A 15,491-nucleotide genomic window follows, 5' to 3' on the forward strand; every position below is an offset into this window, starting at 1 on the left:
ATCTAAGCGGGAAAAACCCAAAACCAGCCTAGATCAGAGATCTAGCCGGAGGAGAACAACAAATCTGCCCAGGTGAGACGAAAACGAAACAAACAAGAGCAGATCGAGCTGAATAAAAACAAAAACGGCGGAAAAACCACCCACGAAACGCATTTATTCAAAAACGCCGGGTTTATTGCATCCGGGGTAGGCAACTAGCAGCTCCCCATTCCCATGGAAGGGAGCAGAGAGCTCTAAAGGAAGAAAACGGAGGCTTCTGTAGAGAGAGAAAGGTAGAGAGAATTGAGAGTATTTTGGATTGAATTGTTTGTTCTTAGTACCTTCTTAGTGATTGTTGCACCATTTTGTATTAACAATTTTTCCTTTTTGACCATACTAAGTTTCAAGACCTAAAGTCAAAGACATTCTATATATATATATATATATATATATATATATATATATATATATGATTAAAGAACCTGAACTAAAGAAGTAGAAATGGGTTATTATAATCCAACACAAAAAAATATCAAAAAATAAAAAGAATTTTACAAGATACCAACAATCAAGACCCATTTCAGTGAAAAAAAAAAATACCAAAAAAAAAACCCATTTGAAAATCCAAATAAATCTTAGATATTGGAAACTAAAATAGAAAGAGAAAAAAGGAAAACCTAAAGGACCTAAAAAAAAAAAAAACCAATATCTCCGAGAAAGATAGAATTGGTATATTATATTGTAATAAATAAGATAAAGTCATGCAAGTAAACAAGCAGGAAGACTTGAAAGTGAGTCAACATTAATTAGTATTAAGGGTGGCAAATGGTCGGGTTGGGCTGGGTTTGGATTGGGTTGGGTTAAAAATGGGTTGGTCAATATGGGGTCATGACCCATATTCAACTCGTTCAAAATAGGTTGAAAATGGGCGAGTTGAAAATGGGTAAGGTCAACTCGTTATAACCCGTGAATCCATTAATTATTATTTTTTATTTTTCAAATTTTTTTATTATATTTAAATTTTTAATTTTTTTAAAATTTTCAAATTAATTTTTTTTAAATTTAAAAATTTTTTTTAAATTTTTTTAGAAAGTTTTTAAATTTCTTTGTTTTTTAAAAAAAATTTAGAAAGTTTTTAAAGATTGATGAGAGACAAATTTAGAGAGAGAGTAGATTGTGAGTAAGAGAATTTTAGAAAAATAAATGAGTTAAGTGTAATATAGAATAGATGTGTGTTTGTGTTTATTATGTGATGAGTAAAATATGGGTTGAATATAATCAACCCATATTGACTCTTAAATTAAACGGTTAAAAATTATTCAATTTATCTTGACTTTTAAATTAAATATATTTTATCAATAATTATTAAAAAACAGGTGAATATAAACGGATTGATGGATTCCGAGTTATTTTGTCTCCTAATTAGTATGAATATGATGAACATAATTTTTTTTTTAATCCATAGGTGACTGTAATTTAAAGTCATCGTAAAGAAGAAGCCATTTATTTCCGACTGACGGGTGATGACTTAATTAATAGCGGGCCTAGAAGTAGGTGGGGGAGGGAGACACGGGAAAGGACGGATGACTTACGCCAAGCAACCACACAACAATCAAGGCTATTGGAAAAACAGTCAAGGCTATTGTAATAAAAACAAACAACACATAATGTTGATGTCGAAAACTCAAAACTCTGCGAGGAAAAAAATCAAATCACAGGACCGTAGTGCACGGCAGAGTAGTTGCGTCAATTTTGACTGGGTCAATAAGAGTCCTTTTCAAATCCCAATGCTTGCTCGAACAAATCTACAGAGAGCATAGTCATGGACCATGCAAATAGAAACATATGAAAATCTCAGTTTTGCTGTAACCAATTTTTTCTTTATCTACAAAAATATTGAAGCTTAAGGGCCTGTTTGGAGGATATTCTACCATGTTCTGTTGTTTCTTACCGTGCAAATGGACACTGTTGAGGTTCAAAACTTGTTTGGCATGGTGCTTCCGAACCCAACAATAATGTTTATATTAAAACTTACAATAGAAAAAATCAAATCACAGGAGCACAGTAATCCACTTCATTGATGAAAAATGCTGCATCAACTTTGACTAGGTCTAGTGGGCATTTGGGTATGAAGATAGATGGCTGCATTTAAAGTATATCCGTAAACGGGTCGAATTGGATCGGGTCAGTGCTGATCCGATCTGAATCCAATAAGGCTATGCTTGATCCAATCTGATTCGATATTTCGACTGATATTTTGTGAATAAATTCACATTAGATTTGTTAATAAACGGTTATTCGATCTGATAATTTGGTCCGGTCTGATTCGATAATGGAGTGTGTGTATAATTTTTTATTATTAAAAAATTATGTCAAAATAGAATAAAAATAAAAATAAAAGATAAATAAAATGTGAAAAAGAAAATTATATCTTTTATTCTTTGTTAAAGAATAAAAATTTCAGAATAAAAATAAATAAAGAGAGTGAAGAAAGAGAGGAGAAAATAATGAAATATTTTGATGATATATAAATATTATATATTATAAAATTAGAATATATATTTTTAATATATTATTTCGGATCGACTATAATTCATATTCATTTTGTTTAATTAACAAATTATTAAATTCGAATCGTTAATAAATTATCGTATTAAATTTTCAATCCATACTTGAGTTATTCAATTGAATTTTAATTCGATTCAGATTAAAATCCCTAATTTAAAGTAGTCTTCTAAAAAATTAAAATTATACAAGCAAGCAAGTAGGAAGACTTGGAAGTGAGTCAACATTGATCAGTTTGAATATGTGTTGGTGGCTGAAATTTAAAGTTGTCTCAAAGAAAAAGCCATTTATTTCCGAGTGACAGGGAGATGGACTTAATTAATGGCGGGCATAGAAGTAGGTGGAGGCGGGAGTCACGGGATAAAAACAAACAACACATAATGTTGATGTTGAAAACTGTGAGAAAAAAAATCAAATCACAGGACCGTGGAGAGCAGAGCAGTTGCATTAACTCTGACTCGGTCAATAAGAGTCCTTTTCAAATCCCCTATACTTGCTCGAACAAATCTACAAGAGCATGGTCGTGAACCAAATAGATACGTATGAAAATCTCAGTTTTGCTGTAACCAATTTTTATTTTATCTACAAAAGTATTGAAGGTTAAGAATAAAAAATAACGAAAAGATCGAAAGGCTATTGATCTCTGTAACTTTTTTTTATTGCGACAATGACTGTGGGTTAGAAAATTTCTTTCACTTCCAAGTAATGCAATTTATTTATTGTGAAACACCTAGAACTGATGTCACAATGGTAAGTCGATTCAGCTTTACCAATTAATTGATAAAGGCGATAATTTATCTATTGTTGGTTGCATCTTATGTCAGAATTAATTCTCTTGATTACGGTTTGTAAGGAATTGAAAGCATGTGCTTTGTTTGTTGCCATTTAAATAGGATTGATTTTGGATTGAAATATTAGTAACTTGAGTCAACTCGAATCCGAATTCTAATATTATTTTTATATATATACATATATTTTTAAATACATTATATATACTATGATTATTTTTTTTCTTTTCAATTTTTTTTGTTAAATATGTTAGAAGTTAGGAGAATTAATTTTTTAAAAATTTGTCGATTCTATCTCCTCGCAACCCCACCACTCTCCGATCTCTCCCTTAATCTCAAAAACACCTTCGCTGTCTCAATCACTCAATACTCACAACCTTCTCTTTACAGCCTCAAGCTCTCCACTCTCTAAACAACCCTCAAAGGATCTAAGGTTTTCGCCATCTCATCTTCCTCTACAATTGATTCTAAGTTCTAATCCAAATCACTCAGTTCTACCATATTCGCCATAAATCCTAGCAGCAAAGAAAAGATAAAAAATTGTCCTAATATCCTTTTAATTCAATTAAAATATAAAATTATCGTTCATAAAACTTGGTCAACGGAAACAAAATGGCAAGGTTGTCATTGAGCATACGACAAAAAGATAATAAACTTGGTCAAAACTTAGGAGATGTTAAAATAATAAATGTTGAATGATCAATTATTGTATAAGATATCCCAAATCTCAAGAAAAACTAGTATAATTTAGCCTTAAATAATTTTCGTCGTGAAAAAGAGGACGAAAAGGAGGAGATGAGGGATGGAGACAGGGAGAGGGAGTTGGAAAATTTATGAAGAGACCCATTTCATTTTTCTGTTTTACTTTTTTCTTTTTCCTTCTTTCCCCTTGGGTCGTATTTTGTCCTTTTCATGGCAAGATGGCTGCATTAGTCATCGAAAAATCAAAATATGCAAGCAAACAAATCAGAAAGACTTGAGAGAGTCAGTCAACATTGATTAGCATGAATATGAACATAGAAGTTTTGTTCTATTCTATTGCCATCAGTGGCTATAATTTAAAGTCGTCTCGAAGACGAAGTTAGTTCTTTTCGACAGACTTCATTAATATTTGGCGAAGGAAGGAGAAGGGAAAGGACCAAAAGAATTCATCAATTGACACCAAGCGAGGAAAAATCAAATCTCAGGACCCATTAAAGAGAAAGTTGCATCAATTTTGACTCGGTCAATAAGAATCATTTTCATGGTTGCCGTGGAAAACAAGTGGAGAAAGGAAAGATGATAGAATTTTAACCATGTCCAACGTAGTTTCTGCAATCTTTAATTCATCTTTTCCTAAATAATTATAAATCTCTGGATAGTTAATGACCCACATATGCATATACATACACGTGTGCACACTCGCATTTGGAAATTCCCCCAAGTGCTCAAAAATTGAAGGACGAGAATTGCAATTGGCCAGGGGTTCATTTTTTGCCCTCGAAACAAAGTATGAAAGAAGAAAATTATGATCAATAAAACTTTCAACTAGGGAAATTAACTATTTAAAGTAAAATTGTTTTTCTTCTGTCACATTTTCTTGAAGTCTAACCATCTACCTAGAAACTAAAAAAAAAAAAGTTGAAAATAAAATTACAAGGCCTGAAAAGGTAGCAACCGTTGGGAGAATTTTGGTAAACTGGACAGGTAACATTCATTTGGAGCCATTCATTGATGCAATGGGCATGGAAGAAATGTTGACAATTAGGAAAGCTCCTCAGTGTCTGCTTGGGCCGGTCACACGGTGTCATACATTGGGCTTGGGCAGCCATCGACTCTCACAAGGCCTGTTTTTGGGTAGGATTCTATAGTAGATCCATCCAGGCTGGAAATGAAGATGAGCAGTGAAGCAGTTGCGGATCGAGTGCGTGGTTCCTCCCTAGCTAGGTCACACAGAGCCGGTGTGGAGCAGGAGCGTAAAAGCAACAAAATCTAAGTAGCACATGGTGGGATTGGGAGTAAGAGGGTGCGCCGAGCAAGAGAACGAAAGTGCGTACGGAGCGTGAAAGCACTACCCGTTTAGAAGAATTATGTAACTTAGGTTCCTCCTACGGTAGGATTTGACCTGTTAAATGAAACAAAAAAAACCGAATAACTCGCAACAATGCTGGTACTCCTGCTCCAACAGTAGCAATATCAAGCGCTCCTTCACCTTGGAATTCGTAAAAACAAGATTCTATTTTAATGTAGGTGAACTATGGAGCATAATTGTAAAAGCCATGGTCAGGGCACTCTCAGAAAAACTTGTGCCTTCAATCACTTGGCAAGGCATATGTCTAATTCCTAGCAAGGTGATATTTCATTCAAATCACCCACAATTTTACCTTTTGTTATTTAAAATATGGGAGAAAACTAATCAAAATGAGTCAAAAGAGAGTAGTTATTTGAATGTGTAACAAGAAGCCGGTCAATCTATTTTGTAGCCAGCTACATTGCCGTCTCTTTTGATATATTAATTAGGAAGTTCGTGAGAGGTTTCACTATCCTCCCAATCAAACAGCAAATTCAAGAATATGGGTCAAACAGCTTCCAGCCAAGAATTGGCAAACTAAAACTTTGCAATTAAAATTCAAAAATATTTGAGAATCTATATTCTTGAAAATAATTTTCAATATCAGATGACTATAATGGTGTTATGTCATAATCAACTTCACTTGATAGGATAATTGTTGATGAATGACACATATCGTTCAATCAATATTTGGAGGCTTCGACAGTATTTATGGATCAAAAATAGTTCTCATATACAACTCCAAAGAAATGCTTCCGAAAACCTTATCATGATATTGATAGCCAACCCAAGAGAAGCTTAGAATTCAGTTGGTCATTAGAGACCAACGATATAGTCCAGCCCGTTCTAGCCTTTCTAGCCCGTTCTAGACAAAAGATATAGTCCAGGCCGAAAGCGTAGCATTTTTTTGTTCTGATAATGGCCATATAATTGATTCCTATATGTAACACTGATTCCTATATGTAACACTAGATAATGTCAGCTATATATAACACCAGATAATGTCATAACAACTCATATTAGAATAATTCGTTGTCCATAACAATATTTTTTATACCTAATTTTTTAATTCGTTGGATCCGATTCTATACAATACTGAATAACCACGATAACTCACATGTGGTACAATCACACATGTGAGTGATCGTAGTCGTCTGTTAAAGTACAACATGCTTGTTGCAAAGGATCTGAACTCATTTTCCAAATCTTCTCAACAATACTTTTCCATCAGTTTTGATATCTCAGTGCACTTTGAACATTGCAAACTCATTAGCCCTATTGCTGCCAAGCTCACGTACCACTCTCACTCCTCTGGAAAATTCATAAAAATCATTGGAGGTTGAAGAAGTCAGAGCATGAGTGCAAGGGCAATTGGATTCACACCATATTATTGATCCCGTTACAGTGAATCAATGTAAAAAAAATAAATATAATATTGAAAAGTATACAAAAGTATACAAAGTAGAGATGTTAACCTTCGACTCCGAGTATGCAAATAAAGTGAAGTGTGACATTAGTACAAAAGTCATATTTTGGATTATTTATAAGCCTAATATTTAAAGGCAACAAAAATCCCAATACAAGTGATTTTTTAATAGGGAGACTGCCCTATAAATGATTTTTTTTTTGGGTAAAATAACATTAGGATTAGAAAAATGTTGGTACAACCGCTCCTCCCACAAAGAGGAGGTGAGAAGTTCAAAAACTTTTATTTTTTTATTTTTTTTTTTGTGTGAGAGCCAAAAATAATAATAATAATAATAATAATGAGGTGCATTGAATTGTCATAGATCAAAATTCTCCTAACACAGCAAATATAGGTTTCGGGAAACATTTGGCTACATGATATTGATAGCAAACCCAAGAGTGGCTTGCCTGGTCATATGTGAAGTTGAAGATACATAAATCAATTGGAATAACATTAAATGATATTTATGAAGGAAACAAAAGAAGAATTGATATTAAATGTTAGGCCTATATGTACTCCATTCCTTTTTCAATGCTAGATAATGACCTTTGTTTGTCCCAGCAGAGTAATTAATTTGCAGTCCATAACTACAACTTTTCTACCTAATTTTCCAAACCTTCCCAACAATCAGGGCGGAGCACTATGTGGGCTAATCTGGCCAGGTCCCAAATAATAATAATAATAATAAATAGTATTATTATTTTTTATTAGCAATAGACCAGCCCAGTCTAAGTTGCCCAATCTATAATAAAACATAAATAATAAATGATTCAGTCCAGAAAATAAGCTTACAAACAAATTAGAACTAAAAGATTGAAAAAGACCTGGGAGCTGTTTAGTATGATGTGATATTATTTTTGGTGTTTTCACCTTCTCTGTTTGAAATTTTTTTTTCCCCAGTAAATTTTCTGTTTGAATTTTCTCTTTAAACTCCCCTATTTTCAATTAATTATTGATGGCTTTGTATGTTGGTTCTCTAGGCTACAACAAAATTGGGTGCCCCTTTAATTAGACTAGGTAGGTAGTAGAGAGATGTGTGGTACTCAATGGTCACAGTCACTCCAAATTTTCGGATACATTTTTTTATTTTTCTAATATTTTTTTTAATATAATATTTTGAATTATTATTATTATTATTATTATTATTATTTTATTTTATTTTTTTTTGTATTAATGTATTTTTATTAGTTGCAGTTCCCATTTCACTAAAAACTGGATTTCGGGATTTTTCACAAAAATTCTCTTCCTTATTGGTAGAATGGCATTAGTTATGTGCTTCATACACATTATTTCATTAGTTATTTTTTATTTCTAAAATACAAAAGTTATCTCTACTACTAGATTAATGTCAACTAAATTATATTTTTGTGTATTTGGTTGATTTTGTAATTTCATTTATATTCACTACATACATTCTGCTCTTCTCAGAATTACAAACACTGTAAAATTTCAAATTAAATTTGTTTACACGTAGTCTCCATATATATTCTAAAGAAAATATGCTCCAAGAAACCAAAAATCGTTCTACGTATTTTACTAATTTAACTAACTCACATCTTATTAAATATAGATGACTACAATCTATTATTTCTCTTCATGTCTAAAATATTTAATAATTATTTTATTAATATTAATATTTATAATTTTTATTAATATTTTATTATATTATTAGTAAAATAATGTTATAATCCAATTTCATAAACATTTAAATCGATTGAATATTTTCATTTTCCTCAATAATTTTTTTGATGTGTTGAGAAGAAAATACTATTATATTAGCCATGCATTTAATTTTGAAGTACATGCGAGATATAAAATTTGTAATTGCAGATTTTGTTGTCAAAATAAATTCGATCGAGTTGTAACTTTAAGTTCAAATTTCGAGTTCAAGATCGGAAGCGGAATTGAAGAGTTGTTCTGATCAATAAGTTGACGACTTCGAAAAAGGTAAAACAATACCTTAGGAAGTTTAATTAGAATGTAAGGACACTTGCATGCATTGCATGTTTTCAAAAATAAGCATTGCCGAAATTTTTCTAAATGTAAAAGTCTTCGGTTCAGGACAGACCAACTTGAACCGGTTCACGAGTTGTTGAACCGGTTCAAGTGTTAAAGCTTCGTTTTTAAAAAACACACTGGCCAACTTGAACCAGTTTAGGGGCAGCTGAACTGGTTCTAGTTCTGCAGCAATTTTTTGTAACTTTGTTTCCTACTCTGTTTCAACTTCCTATTATGTATTGACTTTCTTTAAAAACCTTATGCACCAAATTTATTTATTTTTCAAGTACAATTAGGGTTTCAAAAGTCTATATAAACATATTTTCTCACTTAGAGTTGGTGTGGTTTTTTGCATTAAAAATTATGATTTTCATTAAAAGTCTTTTTGTAAGATTTTTAAGAACATACACATTATAAACACACGAGTGATTTAGGGTATTGTTCAAATCCTGATCATGTTCAAGTCTATTGAAGATTGCATTTACAACGATCAGAAAAAATCAATTTTATTTCTTCTACACCAAATTCAGATTCGAAGAAAAAGAATTTTATATCACACTTGGAAGGGATGAAGGCGCTTGCGGAGTGTTGTTGATGTACGAATAATCCTTCTACAAGGTTCGAGGCATAAGTCTGAAGTTGAGAGCTATTGGATGGGAAGTTGCAAAGTTAGGGACGTTCAACGGATTGAGTCTTGGTAGAGTGAAGGGGTTTGAGTCTGAGTCAAAGTTCGGTATATTTTGCTTCATACATAGTGGATCGGTTTATTGGGATAGCACACAAAACTTCGATGTTTTTCAATTGATTTCCTTGCTAAAATCCAATGTCACTCTAAACTTTACTTGTTTTTATTTGTGTGTGATTGCTTAATTAACCGGAATTTTAGTAGAATACGATTGGATAAAGAAATGCGTGGTTAATCTCTCTCAAAATAGTTTTAAAACTCAAACTTTTCACAACCTATTCCGCTGCATAACTCACAGTACATACATCTAACTCTTATGCCGAACTTCTTTCTATTCATTTTAATGTTCAATTTTTTTTATATATATCTAAAATAAGAATTACATGTTAAGAAAATTAAAATCATGAAAATTGAGTTGATTTTACTCATTTATTTGTGCATTTCTCTACTCTTACTTCTAACTACTTTCTATACAAGAGACCATTGTAAACAAATGCTACCTAGCCCATACAATTATCATTTTTGTTATTTGAGATATGGGAGGAAACTCATCGAAAAGGAGTGCAATATCTTCCGGTTAGTAATTTTTTTTTTTCAATGAAACTTGAAAGTAATCCGAATGGGTTGCGTTGTCAGAAGAGATTGTTTATGAATAAGAGATTGGTCAATATGAACTTATTGGTTTTTTACTGGCTTCCTTGAAATGAATAGATACATGAATTTTAAATTCAATTCGCAAAATTATCCAACAATAAAGAAATAAAATTGGTGTAAATTTTGTTTCACTTACTTATTGGGTTTTTACTCACTTGACTTGCAATGAATTTGTGAGTTTTAAATTCAATTTGCAACATTATCTATGAATAGAGAAAAAAATTTGGTATTTATAAATATTATATATATATATATATATATATATATATATATATATATATATAAGACAAAGAATGAACAAAAATTAACTGTAATCACGCAATATTATATATATCCCTCCTCCCATTTGATAAGCAAAAACCAAAGGGTAGGTTTGGATTGAGACATTTGGTGTAATAGTGAGAGAAAAGGAAAGATAATATAGATTGAGTATGAGTTGTTTAAAATAATAATAATAAAAAAAAAAAACAAATGATATATAACCCTCCTTATCCTCGTATACTATCTTTACAAAAATGAAAAGTTATGGAGAGAAAGATAATGTTTAAATAATATTTTCATAATTTTGAAACTGTCCTCAACAATTAAAAGGAGAAATTATTATTCTACTCATGTATCATTTATTTAAAAGGACATTATAGTAATTTGATTGTTATTCTTTCGTTTCTTTTCCACCTAATTATATCCCAACAAGAATATTATCATTTATTTTCTTTTCTATTTTTTTTTTCTCGGCAAGAAAGGTAAATAAAATTAACAAGAGTTACAATCGAGTTCCACAGCACTCATGAGGTCGGGAAGAAAATGGTCCACAGAAACATACATTAGCTTTTATCTACAAAGCATATTTAGCTAAAGTATGAGCTGGGATATATCCTTCCCGATTGACAAAGTGCACTTTCAAAAGGAGAAGACTTCAAACAAAAAATAATGTCCTCTATATACACCTGCAAGTGTAAAGGACAAGAAAGCTTTACATTCACTATCCGAACAATAACTTTAGCATCCATTTCAAACTGAACTTTTGCAAACTCCATCCAATGACCCTTAATAGAGCCTGTCTCAACACATATGCTTCAACCACATACGGATCATAAATATAAGAGAAAAAGAAGGTTGCCGTTGCTAATAATACTCAATGATGATCTCTCAAGACCAGCCCACCACCAATTTTAGCTTTTTCTTTGTCAACAACTGCATCAATATTAACCTTAAGAACACCCATAGGAGGCCTAACCCATCCTCGGGATAGATCAATAGGCACCATTGGGGAACGAATAGTCAACATCGAATCCAAAGGCTCCCGAACAGATTAATATTCCATAAAACTATTGACAGCCAAACAAATAATTTTTTCAACAGACCACCTCTTTGACTTGAAAACAAAAGCATTTCTCGCTTTCCATAGGAACCAACACACAGTAGCTGCTAACCCTTACAAAGACAATCCATTTGAGACTTCATTCCATTCATTCACCAAATTTAACCACCAATCTGTCAAGGAACCCCTGCAATTTGAAGGCATCCACCCTAAGAGGGCAAACTCTCCAAATCATGGAAGCTCTGGGCAATCGTAGATTAAGTGTTTTAAAGTTTCCACTCCACTGCCACAAACTTTACACAAATTATTTGCAGCCAATCTTTCCCTTTTCAAAATTTCAAAAACCGCAATTTTATTATGCAAACATCTCCAGAGAAAATGAGTAATCTTAGGTTGAACTGTAACCTTCCATAACTCTTCCAATAGCTCTCCAAAATTTGAACACTACTACTTTCAATTTGTGTTGACACTAAAATTGGCTCCTAAGATCCGATTCGGAATTGATGTAGTGCGGGCGTGCCAGAACCAAATATATGATTCAAGTGTAAATTGTCAACTATAGTCCCTTTGAGAAAGTTGACTTTTAGGCGATTGCGAGGAAAAAAGGGAACAGTGAAACTCCTCTTGAAGTTCAGAATTGCGTTAATTAAAAGGACTTTTACAGTGAAAAATTTTAGTAGAAGATTGAGAGAGTAGAAAGGGGAGAAAAATAGATATAGAAAAAAATATGGAGAGAGAGATAAAGAGAGAGAGAGAGACATAACGAGATATTGAGAGATAGAGATAGAGAGATAAAGAAGAAATAGCAAGGATGCCATTTTGGGAAAGAGCTTGAGAAAGCAAAACACAATAAATAAATGATTCTAAGGGTGCTGGACCCCTATCTCAGCATGTCTCTTTGTTTATTTATAGAATAAAACGTTAACAAAATCCTATAAACAAGCATCCTAATTACATTACAACTTTATCACATAACTAAAAATGTAAATTCAAATCAAACTAATCCTATAGATAAACATCCTTATACAACTAAATAAATACTTCCTATCTATTTGTAACTTTAGTTATCCAAACCAACTCTATCTGTTGCGTTTTCAAAAATATTCCATCCGATCAATGATGCCCTTGTGTGTAGCTTTGTTCTTGTGTAAAATCTGCCACGTCATTGCACTTTCTATTGTAATCCATTTCCATGTTCTTAGCTTACTTAAACCATATGCATAGCCCAACCTTTTCTCACAGCCCAATCTCTTATCATGTCATTATACTTTAAGCCCAATTATAGCCCAAACCCAATTACCAAAATGGGTGTCAACAATGCCCCCCAATTTTGATAGCTGTTTCAATTAGGCTTCCAAAATTCAAATTACACTCATTGTATCGAGTTGATATACACACCATAGAACTACCCACTATCATCCTTATTCTAGTTTCAAAAATGGTTTAAGCTGAACACTCACCCTCTATATTTGACTCATTAGAGGCTTTTTTTTCCTCTATAAGTTCAAAAATAGTGGGTTGATACTTCTTCAAATACCTTCCATTTATTGGTCTTTTAAGCACCTCACCATCCAAATCCTTCAACTTGTATGCACCTCCATGTAACACTTGGTAAACCAAATATGGTCCCTTCCAAGTAGGTAACCACTTGCCATAAGTTCTATCTACTTTTCTAGGTGGAAGAATTGTTTGCCAAACCATATCACCCTCTGCAAATGACTTGAATTTCACCCTTTTGTTGTAAGCCTTCATTACCTTTGCTTTATGGACCATAAGGTGGTCTAAAGCAAGTTTCTGAACCTCATCCAAGTCTTCCAACTCGGCAAACATAGCTTCATTGTAATCGAAAGGTATTAAATTATGTTGTAAAGCTACCATTGCCAATTTTACATTTAACTCCATCAGCAACACAACATCATAGCCAAATGTTAGCCGATAAGGAGTTGTTCCTGTACTTGTTCTTTTCGAGTTTCTATAAGCCCACAAGGCTTCTGAAAGGGTTTCATGCCAATGTCTTGGCTTGTCCTTTATCATCTTCTCAATAATTTTTTTTTTCCCTAGATAGAGGAAAATTTTATAAATATAAATATAAATATTAAAATATAATGGATTCATGGGGCATACCCCACACCAAACATAGCCTAAAACAGGCACAACTCACCTAACCACATCCTAGTGAAACATAGTAAGAATATCTTAAAGACAAACCTCCAAGATATCCATAATTTCCTATAAGATACCTTTAGCTAAATCCATTGAAGAAGTATAAACATCATTATGTAGTCTAGCATTCCCCTCCTTCCACAAATAATATAAAGTTGCAGTAAAAATCATCTTATAGAACTTAATTAGCCCGCACAGAGTTCACTTTGAACTTCAAAGAACAATCCAAAGCAAGCTCCTGAATTGAATTAAAAGGCTAAAGATTCCAGTGACAAAAATTAGCCAAATTCTTCCATACCCTCCAAGTAAAATCACACAAGCAAAAGATATGATCATTATCCTCAATATTATTACAACAAAGCACACATTTAGAAGTCAGTGAATATCCCTTTTGCTACATATACGTATTTGTGAGAACTGCATTTTGCAAGACCATAACAGCATGGGTGGACCACCTTGGCCTACCACCATTCCAACAAAGCTCAAACCAGAAAACTTTCTGTCTTTTAACCCTATAAGCATTCCAAACAGATTTGAAAGTGAATTGATTATCCTGCCAATACATTTTATCATTCCCACCTTGAATGTTCTGCTATATAAAAAATTGCTGCTAGTTCACTGGAATATTGACCATATTCCACTGCCCATCATCAATAAAATCTCCAATGTATTTTTGTTTATCCCTACTGAGCTGATGCAAAACCCTATGACTATATATTTCAAATAAAAACTTCTCATCACACCATGGATCAAGAAAGATCTTGATATCAGTCCCATTACCGATTGTAAATCTGCTATTACTCTTAATAACATCTCTGGTCGACACAAGGCTCTTCCATATAGAAGAAGAAGAAATTCTTGGAACCACCTGCCAGAAAGAAGCACCTTTAAGGTAACAATTCTTGAACCAAGCCACCTAAATTCGATCCTTAGATAGTAAAAAATCCCATATTAGAACACACTTAGCAGCCAAGTTAAAATCCAACACTCTTCTTAAACCCAAACCTCCTTCTTGTTTTGGAGTAGCCAGCTTCTGCCAATTAAGACCATGCATTTTGAGATTGATATCATCATGTCCCTAAATGAAATTCCTTATTCTTCTCTCAATAAGTTTGATAACAGCTGCAGGTAAAGAATACACTGAAGTCTAATACTGAGTCAGAGGAGTAATCACAGCCCTACATAACTCCACTCTACCTGCCAAAGAAATATGTAACCCATTCCATCTAGTAGTAGTTGAGTTGACCTTGTCTAATAGCTTAGCACAGTCTCCCCTTCTCAACATTTTATTAGAAATAGGGAGTCGTAAATAAATAAAATGAAGTTTACCCTCCTTACACCCCAGGCACCTAAGCATAGCATTCTTTCTTTTGATAGACCTAGTAAAGAAGATCTCTGATTTCTCCTTACTCATAGAAAGACCAGATACATTTTCAAAGTGTAACAAAATCCTTTTAAGTGATAACACAACTTTATTTGAAGCTTCTGCTTGACTATTACCTTGAGCATAGTAGGGTGTTGAAGTCACCATTTTCACTTGCATATTGTGGCTGAGTTGTAATACCTCTCATGCTTGAAACACAGAGCCGTTATCGGCAAAAATTGTTTCTGGTAAACCAAATCGGTGAAAGATATGTCGCTCCAAAAACTATATCACAGTGTTGTGAGTCACTGAGACATATTCCTCTGCTTCTACCCATTTAGTAAAATAATCGGTAGCTAAAATAATCCAATGATGGCCCTTTGATGAAGGAGGATTAATCTGGCCGATTAAGTCCATAGCCCAACCTCTGAAAGGCCATGGCTTTACTAGCAACTGC

General features: G+C 32.9%; 1 protein-coding gene across 1 annotated transcript in view; it reads right to left on the reverse strand.

The window, feature by feature from the left end:
* LOC132270186 (uncharacterized) overlaps positions 1-13,542 on the reverse strand; it is a 28,668-nt gene extending 15,126 nt beyond the window's left edge. Inside the window, exon 1 of the mRNA XM_059771385.1 lies at positions 12,969-13,542. Within this exon, the coding sequence (XP_059627368.1) occupies positions 12,969-13,542 (574 nt within the window). The remainder of the gene's footprint in view (positions 1-12,968) is intronic.
* Between the last annotated feature and the right edge of the window lie 1,949 nt (positions 13,543-15,491).

This window comes from Cornus florida, unplaced genomic scaffold, assembly GCF_030987335.1.
Source record: "Cornus florida cultivar Cherokee Brave unplaced genomic scaffold, ASM3098733v1 CherokeeBrave_3.0.0_Hap2_Chr08, whole genome shotgun sequence".
NCBI classification, from domain to species: Eukaryota; Viridiplantae; Streptophyta; class Magnoliopsida; order Cornales; family Cornaceae; genus Cornus; species Cornus florida.